General features: G+C 44.6%; 1 protein-coding gene across 2 annotated transcripts in view; it reads left to right on the top strand.

Moving 5' to 3' along the window:
- The first annotated feature begins 2633 nt into the window (after positions 1–2633).
- FLT1 (fms related receptor tyrosine kinase 1) overlaps positions 2634–16938 on the top strand; it is a 111784-nt gene continuing 97479 nt past the window's right edge. For both annotated transcript variants that reach the window (XM_054066874.1, XM_054066882.1), the window contains exon 1: positions 2634–2917. In XM_054066874.1, the coding sequence (XP_053922849.1) occupies positions 2860–2917 (58 nt within the window). In that variant the 5' untranslated portion in view covers positions 2634–2859. The remainder of the gene's footprint in view (positions 2918–16938) is intronic.

The raw sequence follows: 16938 nt of genomic DNA, 5'->3' as shown, positions 1-16938 counted from the left end.
GCGGCATGGTAGTCTGCTGCTCAAGGCAGATCCAGGAGCTGAATGCCCTTATTACTCGTTTTTTTTCAATCAAATTTCCGATTGCTCATTTTCTATGTTGTTCTTGTGAGTCTTGTTGGCCAGGGTGGAGTAAGAGATGTGTATTGGAGAGATGGTGGTTTTGCTGCCTGACAGCCTAATGATCTTAGTGTCGGATGTATGGGTTGTTCAAGCAAAAGGCTTGGTAGAAGACATCTTCTTTCACAGCAGGGTAAAATTCAACCATTGAGGTACTGCTGGGCTGCAAGTGAATGCTAAAAACAGAGGTTGTCAACTGTGAAGGCTGTTTCTCTTCTCTCTTTTGCAGCTTCTGTAGTACTGGAGATTGAGCAAATGATAAGCCTTGCAGCAAGGATGTTTGCCTGATACTTTTCAAAGAGGGTTTACTCTCTGCTGCTAAATTTTGCTGATTTCCTTTCTAATATTTAGTGACAGTCTTTCTAACAAATGCTAGAGGAAGGAAATTTCCCACATTTCACAGCTGAAGAAAACATAGCAACAATTACTTATCCTTTATTTCAAGCATAAAAATTGTCCTTACATATGCCACCTGCTACTTAGCATTGGACCAGGGCCTAAGATTCTAGTATGGAGGGATCATATTGCCTGCAGGATGGATGTTTGCCTGGGCCAGGTCTAGCTCCTTAGTGTTTGTTTTGCCATAGCACCTAAACCACTCTTCAAAGTAAGTTCTCACCCTAACAGGTGTTGCCAGTTACATGGTAGTACACAAAAAATGAGATCAAATAGGTTTCATGCAGCCTTCAGCTTCAAACACTCGTTGTCCATCTGTCCAGGTGCTTTAGACTCTGTGTTTAGAGAGCTCTTTCATCCAGTTCCAGGCACTGGCTTCCCACTGCACCTTCATTCTGCTTTATGGGAATGAATGCTAACGCTTCCTTCTCCATAACTCACTACTGGGGTCTTTTCAGAAGTCTTCGTGCAGGCTCCACATGTTTTCTCTCCCTGGCTTTAGCATATGAAGAGTGATAAGGGGTTGTGAGCGCATCTTCAGGTTTGCCCTTTCTGGGCCTCAGGTCATTGGGTGGGTCAGGAGTCGATGATATCCATTGTAGAAGGAAGGAGGTATATGTTGCCAAAGTGTTGTGGTCTTTGGAAGGCCATGACTGAATACAGCTGTGATGTAGGATGCGTGAAGAGGGTGAGGAGGAACTGGTGTGGCATGGCTGCTGAGCCTGCGATGAGGCCAGCATCACCTCAGACTCAGCATGTACTCAGCACTGGGTAGGTCAAAACCAGGGACATACAGTTCCCTTAGCTCCTTCCACTGGGAACCCTTGCTCCTAGGGGGTCTGAGCTGTCAGGATGCCTAGTATTCTAGTTCTGGCTGGTCTGTCCTCTCTGGCTGACTGTTTTCCCAGCTGCTGTCCTCCCCACTGGAGGAGGTGATTTCTTATGAGTCATCCTCTTTGGGAAGAAGCCTCTGGGTTCTTCCACCCATGGTATGAGCAGATGGGGGGGAGGTATTGATAACTATTTGATTTTCAAAGTCTCAGCTGGGGACAGGAGGACTGGAAAATTCAGGCTTAAATTCTTAGCTTAAGGTGTCAGTTACAAATAGAAGTCGTCAGACAGAAGCATGCAGGAAATATTCTCACAGACTTTAAATTTGAAAGTTAAACAGTTCTCAAGCTAAAAACAACACCGACTTCACATCTTTTTTCACATCACAGGATGGTCTGGTGAGACACAGGAGATCTAGGTTCTATTTCTGGCCCTTGTCACAGGCTTCCTATGACCTTGGACTAGCCACCTAACCTATCTATATGCCTCTATTTCCTTCTCTGTAAAACGGGCATGATCACATTTACCTGCCCCATGAAGACAGTTTTGCAACATATTTCACAGCATAAAAACATAGGAAGGGCCACATTGGGTCAAACTGAAGACGTGACTTGCTTAACAGCCTTTCTCTGGTGACACAGTGCAAAAGAAGTGCAAAAGAGGAAACGCGGGACTTGAGTTTTGTTGTCACGGGCTCTCTTTCAGAAAAAAAAAAAAAAAAAAAAAAAAAAAAAAAAAAGCACGTATGGAAAAGGTAAGTTCTTAAGAAGGAGAACTATATTACTAGTGTGGTCCTGGGTGTCCCGTGGCCGGCGGAGGCCAAGAGCAGCGCTGGCAAGGCAGACACCCGGAGCATCCTTAGCCGGTGCTGCCCCGCTCCGAGCGCCCCGCGCTGCTGCCGGGGACCCGCGCCGGCCCGGCTCAGGCTGCGAGCGGAGCCGCAGGGCACGGGCAGCGCCTCGGGGCGCTCCAAGCATCGCGCCCGGCAGCCGGGAAAAGGCACCAGCCCGACCTGCTCCCGGCCCGGGAGCCGCGGTCGAGATCTTCCTGGGGAGCAGGAGAAGGGCTGCGTGAGACAGGCACCCCCGCAGACGGGGGTCCCCGAACACATCCCCTCCCGCCCCTGGGAACTCCCGGTCTGCCCCTCGCAAGGGACGCGTCGCGGGGAGGGCGTGCTCCCGGCGGAGGATGTGGGCCGGGGGGGCGGAGGGGTGCGCGGTGAGGGGTGGAGAAGTTATAAATCAGCGGGGCTGGGGCTGGCTGGTAATTGATGTCCGCGGGAGGTGAGGCTGGCAGGGCGGCTCGAGGCGGACACTCCCTTTCCGCGGGCCGGGGCGGGCGGGGAGGGCTCGGGGGCTGCTGGATGCGGATCCCGCGCCGCGCTGCGCCTTTAATCTCCGCCACCGCGGGAGAAGCCCGGCACCGAGGAGAGCCCGTCGAAGCCCAGCCGGCGCTTCTGCCTCTGCTTCGCTGCCGTCGGCAGGGAAAGCGCCCTGCGCTGCCGCGGGCAGGACCATGCCCCGCCAGCTGCTCTCAGGGACCGTGCTGCTCGGAGCCGCCCTGCTGCTCGCAGGTAAGGGTCCGCCTGAAGGGACCGGGTCCCCCGTCCAGCCTCCCGCGCCCCGCTGGAGCCGGGCACCTGCCTCCCCTCCGCCGCCGGGCAGGACAGGGGGAAGGGATGCCCTCTTTCCAGAGAGTCGCGTAAACGTCGTATCCCGAGCGGTGGTTAACCTTCCCGGCGCCGTGGAGTCGCGGTGCCTGCCCTCCTCTGGGCAGGGCATCGGTGCCGGCTCCCGGCCGCGAGGGACAGCGATGCCCGAGCCGCTGCATCACGGAAAGAAAGTATGTCTTGGCTGCAGGGCAGGCTTATTTCCTCCTCTCTTTGTTTCCAAATGTCAACCCTCTCCCAGATCTGCCTATGAAGAGGAAAAGGTGCCCATTTCCTTCGCCAAAATCCAGGTCCCGCTGCCTCCCGCCCGGGAGGGACGGTGGAGCATCATGCGGGGCTGCGTGCGGGAGTGGCCGCGCGGTACTCAGCGCGGGTCCCTCCGGACAGTGCGGTGGAGCCGCTCTCCGGACCCTGCATCCCGCAGCGCTGCGTGCGCCGGGATGGAGCAGTGAAATTTTTCTATTCTTAATCGAGTTTTATGTTACTTTGAGAGAGGAGCTGGAGCGCCGTGATGGGGGAGGGTGGCCCAGTGTTGCGTTGCTGGTCGCCTGGGAGCAGGGGTGCGTGGGGGCCCGACAAGGACCGATCCCGCGCCTGGCACCGCAGGTCCGTCGGCCCCCGGGGCTCCTTTCCGCGCTCGGGCTCCCCGTGTCCCGCACGGGGCTCCCAGGTGCGCCCCGCAGACAGCGCTCAGCATCGCCCGGCCCGGCTGCGGGCTGGCAGCGGCAGCACAGCCCGGTGGGGAAGGGAGAAACCGAGCTCCCCCCCGGCGGGCTCAGGGGTCACAGCGTTTCTGCGGTCAGCGGTGCGGCCGCCCGAGCCGGGGCGAGCGGCCAGGGGCTCGGTTTGCTCCGCACCGCGATGTCTGCGGGACGGCGGCCGGGAGCGGAGCGATGCCCGGAGTGGTGTCCGTGGGAGCAGCTCCATCCCGGCGTGGAGCGTTGCCTGGTGCTGCCCGTGGAAGCAGCTCCAGACCGGCGAGGAGCGATTCGGACTGGATATCAGAAAAAACTTTTTCACAGAAAGGGTGATGGGGCACCGGCAGAGGCTGCCCAGGGAGGGGGTTGAGTCCCCATCCCTGGAGGTGTTTAAAAGACGGGTAGACGAGGTGCTCAGGGACATGGTTTAGTGGCAGACAGGAATGGTTGGACTCGATGATCCAAGAGGTCTTTTCCAACGTGGTGATTCTATGCTTCTCCCGTGGGAGCAGCTCCAGCCCGGCGAGGAGCGATGCCCGGTGCTGCCCGGCCGGCGGCAGCCGCGTCCCCGGGAGAACTGGGGGGGCTGCTCCGACGAGACGTTTTTCCTGCTCGAGAAGTGCTGATTCATCAGCTTTGATATAGACATAGGTAGTCTTTATTTTTCCTTCTTTCTTTATTTCTTTTCCCCAGGAAAATGCTAATTTCCCCACATTATTTGTCCCTGTCAAAGAGGTTCTTATGCCTGGGATGAAACAGGCGCAGGCATGGGACGCCCGCCCTGGATACAGGAAATGTGGGTTCAAATCCTTGCCAGGCTTCCTTCACAGCTTGAGCTTGGACTTCGGCGTCCTGCTCCCACATGGGCTCCTGCAGCGACCAGCTATGCTGGGGGACTGGCTTCCTCTTTCCTGTCAGAAAGGTTTTCCATTGTGCAAATCGTGGCAAACCCTGCTGCCCAGGGAGAAGGTGGGACTCTGTGAGCCAGGGGCTGTAAGGGACCCTGGTTCACCTTCCTGTTCCAAAGGTTGTCAGGAATGTGTGCACCCTAGGTCAATTCCAGTGGGGAAAAAAAATAGTTTATTTAGGGAAAAACCTGGTTCTCTAGGTGCTGGACTATGGGAATATTCATCCCAGGGTCGTCTCAGGTGTGGCAGGAACTGGAAAGGTCATTTTCTGTAGTTCATCTCAGTGCCTTTACAACCAGTTTGCTAGGAATTCTTGTCTCCCTCATAAATGCAGAAAAGACAGTGCTCCAAGTAAGAATTTAGACATTTTCAAACTCTTTGATTTTGTTCCATTTTCTTTTTTTTCTTTTTTTTTTTTTTTTGAAAGGAAATAATTCTTGTACAGCTCTGTTTGGACATCCCAGATAGGTTGATCGTTTTGCTTCTGGGTCAGTGGTAAAACTCTCCATACTTGTATTTGCACAGAATCTTTCAAAGTTACTGTTGAAGTGGTGGGCTGTTTTGCATCATGTGACTCTCTGTGCTTTTCTTCTCATTTCACCCCTCTTCACTGCTTATTTACCTAAAACTCTTACTCAGACTGTCCAGTAGCTCCCATTTCAAATCTTGGTGAGACTCAATTCATCACTGCTGTATGGTCCACTCCTGTGTAATTCAGTCTCTGTGGGTGTCTGCTGAGGTTCCATTTACTGATAGGTTCTGGGTGAGATTCACTGAAGCATTTGCTGGCTCAGGAGTTACTACAGAGAGCTTCATAAGGAAGGGACAGAAGGAGGTCTCTTAGCTTGTATATATCTAATTAATAATTTAAATTTCCTCAACACCACTTGCAAACTACAAGCCATGAGGGTCCCCATTTGAAAAATGAGATTAAAGAAAGTATGTTTCTTTGATATGTAGGAGTCAAGAGGGCACTTCAGCCCTTTTGTGTTTCTCTGCACATGCATATTTTGCCTTTTGTGGAAAAGAAAAAGATTTTTGTCTGTGTTTTGCATAGTACTTGCATATGTTTCCTTTATAGTCTGTGTGTATTTCCACAAATTATATTACATAGGTTTATGTTGAAGACTATATGCATAGCAATCAATATGAAAATTTTGATGCTTTATTCAGGTTTAATCTCCCAGCCCTAGACCTTGTGTGAAAATAGATTTAACTGATAGCATTTGGGAATGTGAACAACTGGGTTTAAGTCCCAAAAAATTCAGATTCTGCAGCCTGGATCAAGGATTACATGACCACATTTCCAGAAACACGGGCAGGTAATTTGGCTTTATTTCCACTTGTCCACATGGAAGTAAAACCTCATAAGTAGCAGCTAGAAGGTAAATAGATTCTATTACAATCTTATCTGTGAACAGTGCTATATGAATCTCAGTTATTGCAGTTAGAACTAGATCATCAAAATCCCCAGCGAATGATGGACTTTCCAATTTCATGGTCAGCTGGAAAAAAAAGAAGCAAGAAATTCCAGGTCAAATCTAATCAGTCCGGAGGTCAATTTCTTACAACAACTAACCTGACTTCTCTGAAAGTACTATCAAGGTGGAAGTTCATGCATTAAATTTGGTTTGAGAACTCAGCTGAAACAGCTGCACAGACACACAGCTACAGCAGTCTAATTTACAATTAAGGCTGGAGAACTTAATGGGGTCCAGAAAAAAAAAAAGAGTTTCCCGCATTTTATGGATCTTCATGGAAAATGAAGTCCCTTAAAAATTCCAGACTACATTTGCATAGGCAGAATAGTTAGACCTTGCTCTATAACACAGGTTTTTAAAAAATATATACATGGAGTTTAAGTACCAAACTTTCTGGCAAGCTTTTCTGGCACTTACTTCACTTACTGGTGTTTTACCAGACTGGTGTTTCGCCCATATACTCTACACAAAGCTAGATCTCATTCTCTTATAGCTGGTGTAAATCTGGAGCAATTCCTTTGGATTAAGCTAGCATCCTCTAGATTTATGCTTCATGTGGGAGGAAATCAAGACTTGGCCTGTGCCTAGTAAAGACGTTCATTTCCAGATACATCCAATCCATTAAAAACCCTAAAAAATTGTCATTTGTGAGGAGATTTGAGGTTTTTTTTGGTGGCGGTGGTTTTTGGTTTGGGTTTTATTTTTACATGTGAACAAAAACAAGTTGAGCCTTTTTTTGTCAGATGCTTCAAAGACTGAAACCAGTAGCCCTGCACACTGTGTGGGTGTATGGAACAAAAGGAACTTGTCCAGATTTTCAGGACAGTTACTGTGTCCTTAGGCTTTCATGTGGTTTGGAAACTTCATGCATAATGTTTATCAACTTGCTAGTTTTCATGTCTGACTGAGATTGGGAAAGTAAGAAGCTCAGCAGATGAGGGCGAAGTCTTGGCATTTGAGAAGTCTATGTCCAGTGGGGCTGTGGTGGGCTTTTATCAGCAAAATTGTTTCTTTGAATACCCCAAAGTTAGGGGTTGTGAGTTCCTGTTGCAGCCCCACAGGGACTGGAAAGTGAGACTGCTGCAAGAGTAGCTTTGCCATGAAGCATAGGATGCCCAGCTACCAGGGTCACATCTGCTGCTGGAGGCAAGTCTCTCCTATTGGTATGAGACCTTCAAGAAGCAAACTGCTCCCTTCACAGGCATGCTTTATCTTTAGATCTCACTTCCCCAACAGCGGTCTCCTTTTTTCCTCTATCAATATTTGTAAGAATGTGGGGAAATGTTTTTCTGCATATTTGAGCATGCATTCCACCCACGGACAGCACCAAGCTTACTCTTTGCCTTTGTGGTGCATCTTTACTATACATATTCCTGGAACTGAGAAACAACCTTCCCAAGCATTCCCAGCTGGGAATGGCCTGACTTCTTCATCCACCATGTGGGAACCTCTCATGCTAGAATTGGTCCATTGATTGTCAGGAAGGTGCCCACACAGTTTTCTGCTGTCCAGATGCAGAAGCTGAGTTTCATTCCCCCGTGCGTGGAGGTCAGCACTGCATAAATCCTAGTAGTTAAAAGAAAAAGTTAGATATACTACAAGCAGCAGTTTGAAAAATGAAATACAGGCGTTGGTGCTGTCTACAAAGCCAAATGTGGCACAATATCATGCGTTTTGTGACCAGCAGAATTAATTCATGCAGGAACTAAGCAAAAGGACAACAGATTGAGAAATACAAGCGTGTAGGGAAAGAGATTTAAAACTCTACATTTCAGAGGTACTTTTGTTTGAAGCTTAATTCTTGAGTCATTGAGATGTATAGAGAAACTTGGAGTGGGGATGATGATCGCTTCTGTATTAAGTCATGTTTAGTGTTTAGGTTTTTGGGGTTTTTTGTAGCACAGTGGGTGGAAATGTGCCAGCCTAAAGATAAGGAGGAAGATGATATTGCTTGTGATGCATCTGTATTATTCAAGACCGTTATAGATGCTTGTGAAACAGTTAACTGATTTATTCATCATGTTTCCTAGACTTGTAGTTGATTTGTGTTAATGGAGAAGCAAAAGGTTCATGTTCATGATTTTACTGTTTTATGTTTTTCCATCAAATCCCGGTTGATTTTCAGTACAAAATCAATCTGTCCATATCCACAATGGTAAGTTACCCCGTAACGTATTTAGACAGGCCACAATCCAGTGCGATGGCACTGACACCAGTGGCTGTTTGCATGTTTCCAGTACTTTTCTAGTCTGTGGGGTTACTCTTTCATCATTCACTGCTACGTGGCACTAAGCATTCATAAATGCCATCTTCTTTAAGTCATATTCCTTCTTTTGGAGCTATGGCCTTGAAACAAGGTGCTCTGTGTCTTAGGGCAGCTGAAGGATGAAGAAGTGTTTAGAAGGAAGCAGTTTCTAGGACTTCAGTGGGTTGAAGATGCTGTGGCAATGTGGTTAATTTATTTCCACACCATGCCCAGAAGTTGGGGAAGCGCAGACAGGGTACAGTGGCCTATACAGTGCTGGGGACCCCTAAGCAGATGTCTGTGCTCCTCGGAAGTTCCCTTGGGAAGCCCGTGCTCTGGGAACAGGACCCCCTGCTTAGTGCGTGGGGAGTGGTGAAGGATGAGTGTGAGGGCGTTTCGTGAGAGGAATTTCACAATTTCACATAGTTCACTTAAGCGTCCTTCCTGTGGGATTCTTTCCTGCCATGGAGAGAAGGAATTTGCCACTTTTGTTCCCATTGTCATTCCTCTGTGGAAAAACCTCTCATCAGGATCACCATGGAGTACTGTTAACAGAAGCGTGATAGTTACCATCCCAGATCAGACGAGGGCTCTATTTAGCTCCTTGTCGTGTCTTTGGTGGTGTCCAACATCTGATCTTCAGGGAAGGTTCAAGGAACCTTGCAGGAAGCAGTTATCTGATAAAATTCTCCAGAGAGGAAATTTTTTTTGTGGTATGATCTAAAATCCACTATTATTTACTAAGAAATCGTGGGACTGAGGGTCAAGGAAACTAAAATCAGTGTCTGCCAAAATGTAGGTGTTGTCTATGTTTATGGCAAATGGATATAACGTAGTGGGATTGAATTGCATTATATTGTATAATACAGAGAATTTTCTTCTTCTGTTGTGCTGGTGTTGTTTGGAGTGAAAACCTACCTTTCTTTGCTTCATCCAGTGCTATAATTAGCATTGTCCCAATCTATTTTACAAGTACTAATGATTATAATTTCCCAAAGCAAACTGAGCCACAGGCAAGCTTGCCAGATGCTTTCTGCATATGCATCTACCGTAGACTGTGTAGTTTAGATGTCACTTAACTGCAGAATAGGTTCAGCCTCCTGAACTACTGCAAAGGAGTCCTCTGTGCAAATTGTTCTTGTTCTCACCTCTTTAGTTTCAATTGTTGTATCACATTAGTTATTTTCCCTTGTTTTGAACCCAGGGCCTTTGCTTATAGCTCTGTTTTATACGTTAAAGTAAGGTGGATGGAAAGTCAGTTCCTGACTTTGCCTTTTTATTGTTGTCTTGGAACATTACAGGATAGTTCAGCTCTTATGATGGAGCATTAGAAATAGTAACCAGCAGCCTTCAACGAAGTGGAAATGCTGCATCTTTGCTTTACATTTTCTTTTATATAGTTACTAATTTATTTCAGTGTGCACAGCTTAATGTATAGTAGAGCCCTGAATGAATTTGACAGGCCTGTGTTTCTAGCTGAGCTGGCAGGTTTCTGTCAGGTAGGCAGTTTGTCTCTGTAAATGAAATAGTGTTCCAATATCATATTGCTTAATTTGTTCTGCCAGGGAGTCTGTGACAAATCTTAAGTAACAAGTTGGTAAAGAAATGTAATTTGGTTGAGAAAAGGTACCACATTATTCTTTATAGAAATTCTAAATTATTTTTTTGTCTGCTTTTAATGTACTTATTTTATTCTTTATGCCATATCAATACTATCCTACTATGCTAGTTAATGAGATTAACTTTTATCAGAAAATATTGAATTGATGATTATGTGCTGGGGTGTGTCATGGTGGAATGACAGCAGAGGTGCAGTAGTTGCTGACGTGTCAGTAAGTGGTAGAATAGATCTGATGACTCACAGACGTAACATGGGTAGGGCTACCTATGCTCGTGTAAGCAGCTAGGCTTCATGTGTGGAGGCATGAAACCGTACTCCTGGCTGAAAGCCAGTGGCTGATCATGTGGTGTTGCTTTTGGATGTGCAGGTGATTCTCATCTGCAATGGACTGAGCAGGGTATCCCCACAGGGTCCAGGACCAGCACGTTGAGGTGGGAGGCTATGTGAGTCACATAGACCATTGCCAGATGTGGCCATGAAAGTTACCACTACCACCTAGCTGTGCTCTAACCAGTCCTTGCGGGGAACAGCTTCAGCAGACCTGTGTTATTAAGTTGGCTGTTGAGTTTGTTGGAGTGAAGACCAGGCTAAAGCGGACACAACTGTGATACTTATATTTCTTTTCTCAACACACACTGTATAGATGTGTGTTTTGTCCCCTTGGTCTGGTTTGCCAAAGTTATGATCCCATGAGACTTCATAATGGAGGTGTTAGACTGTACATTTGCTTTTCCACTTCCAATTCCACGTGCTCAATGGGAAATAAAAAGTTTGTGATTATGGCTAGTTTTACTTCTCTGTAACTTCTTTCTCCATATGTAGCTAATGAAATGGGCACCTTTGCCAGGCTAGATGGTGGCAAAGGTGCTCATTTCAGATGCTAAGATTCTGAACTTATTAAAATTGGATGGATAAAAGTGGAAACTTAGGTTATTTTTTTTCAGGTTCTCTCAATGTTAGATTTTGAAATTTATTTTTAATTTGCATTATGTAAAATGCCTGTGCTTGTGCACAAAAGTCATCTGGTGACTTCAGGGCAGACAAGACACAATGTTTTCATGAGCTGGTAGAGCAAGTGCCTTCAAGCAGATAATGCCTGGGGACAGCATGCTAAACTGTGTGGCCTTGGCTGCCCAGGTATGACAGGAAACAGTAGCAATTTCAGCTGGTGGTGACTGGAGTCAGATTTATTTCAAATAACCAACTGTGATTTTCAGCTCGTTAAATTTCTACATCTAAATTGAACAACACAGCTTTACCACAGGCTTCTATAAGCACAGACTGACTTAGCAAAGGCAAATACTGGCAAATATTTGACTGTTGGTGGGGAAATCCATGTTTGTTCACATTTACAGCTATTGGCCATATTGACATGATAATGTGTAGTGCTCAGAAGTGTTAATAAAGTGTTATCAGAATTGTGCTTGCTTTATTTTTAGCTACCGGATGTTATACTCTATAGCATCTGATCTTATATCATCATGTGTACACATCTAGGGACAGCAAATGCATACATCTAGTAAATAAACTCTTGTCACTTGCTATGAGATCCAGAACTAAGAGGGGAAAGACGTACTTGTTCAAATAATAGATGTACACATCTTTCTGTGCCTGTGAAGGCCTTTCTTGGGCAGTAGTATATCCATTTGCCCTGCTGACTGATTTTTAATTCCAGGGCATGCGGTCAGGATCAAGGCATTTTAGTTTGCCCAGGACTCTCCTAATCTGCTGTGATAAATCTTATGCTGTTTGGACTCTATTGCGATGCTGTATCATATAGCAGCCCAACTTTCTCATCCATTAACTCATCCATTTTCTTGGCTGGATGTTATGTCCTAATTGCACTTTAAATTCTTAAATTATAGCTGAGATTAATCAGACGTAAGTATTTGATCCAGACATCACTGGGCATGTGTTGGAGAACATCAGACTGGCTAATTGGCATGTCCCTTCTGGACCTGAAAAGAAAGAACCAATAATTTGATTATTTTTATGCATGAATCTGTACTTTGTAAGTAAATAGCTTCCAACAATTTTCTTGATCTTGAAAGCAAACAAGAATACCTTTCAGTCACCCCAGGGGTGTATGTGAGTGATAGATCTGTAGAGGAATGAGACAGCTTGAGCTGCTTCTTCTGCCCTGAGTGTGTTTCTGTTTGCCAGCTATATACCAGCACACAGATGCCTCTCTTTGCATAAAAGCCAACAGGAAATGGGGACAAAGCTACCTTGCAGTCCAAAGACCTACATCTGTTAACCCATGCAAGGCCCTGTGGCCCTTAATTGCCCTGGAAAGTTCTGCTTCAACAGAAACAGTGGTTCAGTAGTTACATTTTGCTGCTTCAGGTCATAAGCTTGATCATCTATTCAATTGTCCATGTCAACTTGGGACAAAGGCCTACCTCCTTGCTCTCTCACAGCTAAGCTGTCCTAGTTTCTCTTCTGCAGGCTTCAAATGCGAAGCTTCGATATGCTATAGAGAAGTGTTGCGGTATTAGGTGCGAGGTTTCCTTCAGGATGGGCACCTAGGTGGCATCTGAAAGACCTGTTGATGCCACTTTGAATCTCAGGGTGGCTCATGGTTTGGCACTGTAGTCTTTCCTGGAGGCAGTTTCTAAGTATGGGCCATGGAGATGGTGCTTTTCCCTGTGAGTGCAGGAACCAGACTGCACCGCCCGCTTTGCCTGTGCCTCAGCACTAGAAACCCAGGCAACATAGATGAGTGTCTTCTTTCAGTAGCAGCTCTTCCCAGCCACCAACCGTCATCAAAGTAGGAAGCGTTATTATCCAGGGTCATCTTTCCTCCCTCTACTCTTGTGGAGGACCAGGCCAGACATTCATACTCCGACAAGGAAAAAGATGTATTTGTTTTCCAATCGCCACCCAAATTTTGAGACAACTCTGCCTAGAAGTTTTCTTGCCTTATAAATGCAAGTATTGATGGTGATGAGAATCTCTGTGTCAATTACACTAGGAGGTCAATATTTCTCCTCATGGTCAGGTGTAAATCAGAACTTTAAGTGGCTCTTCTGAGTTTACCGTAAGTTCCTTCTACACCTTTTTTTTTTTAAGTAGAGTGATTTGGTGTAATGATGTAATTGGAATTACTATGGATAGGTGCGACTGTTTGACTAAAAATGAAAAAATTATATTTATTTACAGAATGACCTCTAGAAGAGATGGTATTACAACAGCTTGTCAAGAAAAGCTCTGAAATGAAGAAAAGCACTGATATCCCAGGTTTCCTTATAAAATAAAGCTGTATATCCCATATGAGGTTAGCTGGTGGCCATGTTCTATTTAAGGTGCTGTGGCACATCAGAGTTGGCTCATTTTCACTGGAGATGCACTGAAGGGCAGTCCTCTGAGGACTATCATGCTCCTAAGAACTTCAGCTGGATTCTGCAGTTGGGTCTTAGTTGCACACATGTGAGTATTCCCATTCCTTTCGGTGGGATGACTCTTCAGGAAGTGCTCATAAGCAAGAGTGAAGTCCTGAGCTGCATTTGAACTGAATAGCCCATGTTTTTAGGAGCACAGAGAGGTGAAGACCTTATTAAGAAATCACTTGCATTTTCTTTCCAGTTCAGGAGCGTCCTTTACAAAATACATGTTTGCTGAATGTGTTTGAATCAGGAGGAAACTATATTTGATGCTAGAACCCACAAAGGGCTGGTTATGTTTAACAAGCCTTAAAGCACGTGCAAGTCCTACAATGACTGAAACAATTACTTCATGATGGATAACTTTATTGCTCACAGATGGCACTTTAAACCCAGAAGGTCAGACTCTTTGTATACACTGAAGTTGCAAAGATAAACTGATCAGTCTTAAACTCATTGTGCAGGTGAAAACAGATTAATCAACATGGTCAGGACAACTGGAGTGGCTGGAAGAGAGTCACTCAGCTTCAAATTATGGAAAGATATTAAAACTAAAAGGCCATCAAACCTGTTAACTTCAAGGAAATTTCTAGGAACTTTTAATATTGGTTGTTTGTTTTTTTTTTTAACTAAGGCATAAAGCTAGCTCTTGGGTTTACTTTCTTTAGTCAAAGGTAACAGAAACTCACAGTATATAAAAGAAAATTTAAAAGTAGAAGCTGGATAAATCAGAATGGGGCTAATTGTCCAGAACGTGGTCCCAGATTTAAGTTCAGAAGTTCTATCCTTTTAAGAGAAATTGAGGTTTAACTAAAATGGGTGGAAGGTTGATCATGTGTGTAGTTACTCAGAAGTCTGTAGAACTGAACTCACATGTCATATGGGGAAAATATATTGCATGCTTATTTATATATTTAAATTACTTGTAATCGGTGCCTTGTCCTACAAGGAGCAGAGAGTTGGACTTGGTGATTCTTATGGGTCCATTCCAACTTGAGATATTCTATGATCCTATCAAATTTTTCTTTATTTCATTCAGGAAGAGCATTTCCTTTTTTTCAAGGCAGAAAATAAAGAGAATTTATACTTCTCTTCCTTTACAAATTACAGATTATACCCTCTTCTGTATTAAAAAAATACTTCTCCTTCCTTTATTTGAGACAGAATGGCTAACTTTTTAATCTAAATTAATGTTTGCTCATTAATTAAGCAGCCCTTTGGACTGACTTTCACATGCATCTAATAAGCCTTCTGAAACAAATAGAATGTGCAAAAAAAAATCACCCCTTTCCCTATGGGAGGAGATTCCTCAGTTATCAGGATTAATTAGTTGTCACATGAAAAGAAGTTGCACCCCCCTATGCAGGTCAGTGTGAGGGTAGGCTGCTGATGGTCGCTTAGTGACAGGCACAATGATGAGTGAACGTGTCCTGTTGAGCCATGACCCTTCAGAAAAGACAGTGTCAAGTAAAATGCCCAGAGAAGGTACATAGAAGGCATGATTTGCTTCTAAATATTGACAGTAGGAATTTCCCTGCTATTCTCCTTCCTTTTTCTTTTCTGGTAAACATGTCAAACTCTATTGCGTTTGTACTCTGCATCAGTTTTTGAAGCATTTAAAAATGTAAGGAAGCTAATGACCCATGAATAGATAGGATGTCAAATAAAGCTATTTTTCTTGAAGACTTAGCATCTTGCTGGTAAGAGCATTGTCTCACGCACTTGTAAAAGTGATAATATTGGTTTGAAATAAGATCTTTTACTTCAGCTTTTTGTCAGTGAAAACCCTAAATGAATGAGTACATAACAAATCATGCCAAATACACTGATGTTAGGTCTTGAATATTAGTATGATTAACTACTGGAATTAAATGTCTAAAACGTACTTGAAATCGATGATGAAACTCTGGCTTATATGAATGGGAGCAAAGTCAGACAAGCACTGAGCAGTCCTTAAAATCCCACCCACAATATTTATAAATACTGTGATGTCTTTTAGATGTACGTAACATATGTGAAAGGGCAAAAGCTTGAATATTTATCCAGTCTATCTGGGTTACTTTTTTTGCCTGCTGGACATGGTGAAAAGATCTGGGCTTTTTTTTTTTTTTTTCCATTTCGTTTTAATAACTCTGAGGCAGACCTTCTGCCATACAGGCTTCCAGACTGTCTTGGTCTTGTATGCTTAATTTAAGATAGATCTTGAGATTTTCCTGTGGCCATATTTGCTTATATCACCGTAGAGTTATCAAGAGAGAAGTTTATTACATTTATAATGGTTTCTTGCACTTCACCTTTGGCAGACTTCGAAAGCAACACCAGCCCGCATTCCCAGGTCTAGTCTGCTGGTCCCAGCATGGGTCAAGCGTGGTCATGGTGCTCCATGGCTGGCTTTGCTCCTGGACAGGATGTCAGTGCTGGTGCTGATGCTGAGCAAAACAGAATGCTCGGCACCACAGGCAGGACTAGGTGCTGCAGACTTCTCTCTTGCTTTGCTTTCAGTGCCTGTCACTCACTTGAATTTTCTATCTTTCCATGAGGTTTACACTGGAAGCAGTTGGGTTGAGTATTGCAACTCCACTGGCTGGGCTTTCATCCCAATGGGTTCTTCTGACAGATCATTACTGATGTTTTTTTTCATGTATATTGTACTGATTGTAAATAGTTTCTTTTCTGGAGGCTGAAGTAAGGAGCGGTTCAGGGAAGCTTGAGGCCAGGTTCCCCCTTGAAGTAAAGAATAAGAGTCGAAAAGATGGAAATAAACTCTGTCTTCTTGGGAGAAATCTGAGCCTCCAATTCTGGCGTGACAAAAGGCATATGGATGAAATGCAGGAACACAATAGTTTCATGAAACTGTCAGATTGTTTAGTTGGAAGACATTTACAAGTCCTCTAATCAAAGTGCCTAGGTTGCTCTTCACAGAAGTTGACTGAGGTCTTGTAAGGTCTTACCTCAAATTCTCAGTGTTTGGCTTCAGGGACATTATTTCAGAACTGCAAATTGGAAGACTTATGGACTGTAAGCACCTGTGGGAGACTATCCCATAAAAGCACAGTGTGCTGCTTGGCAGCCCCAGCATTTCAGAGTTGAGTTCCTTAAATAGGAGGTGAGAAAAATGTATGGTTGCAAAATATCACGTAACAAATTACTTCTTAAAAAATCTGCTGCATCTTTTTTCTTCCCTCTTAGCATCTGGGAGAACATATTCATTTCAAGTTCAAAATCTGATTGTCTGGTTAAAATGTAGAGGAAGTCTGTATATTTGTACAGTACCACCATTCAAATTTCTTGTAATATTTGTGATACAGTTCAGAGGACCTCTTTATTTCAAAAACTTGCTTGAAGCTTGTTTAAGTAAGCTTATTTAGTTTATGCCTATACTTAAGTGAACTCTTTAAAAAAACCTTTTGAACAGGGATGTATATTAATATAGACAGGAAAACCACTGAAGCCTCAGCTTAAATAAGATATGCAGGGCTAAAAAGAAAAATGCAAATCAATGTAACTAACTTAGTTGCCAGAGGTTAGTTAAAAGGTAGTTAACGCCTACACTGTACATTTTCTATATTGTTAAAGAAGAGAAACAGGT

Source organism: Cuculus canorus, chromosome 1 (assembly GCF_017976375.1).
Source record: "Cuculus canorus isolate bCucCan1 chromosome 1, bCucCan1.pri, whole genome shotgun sequence".
NCBI classification, from domain to species: Eukaryota; Metazoa; Chordata; class Aves; order Cuculiformes; family Cuculidae; genus Cuculus; species Cuculus canorus.
Note: the sequence above shows the minus strand (reverse complement) of the source record. Positions and strands in the feature narration are given on the sequence as shown.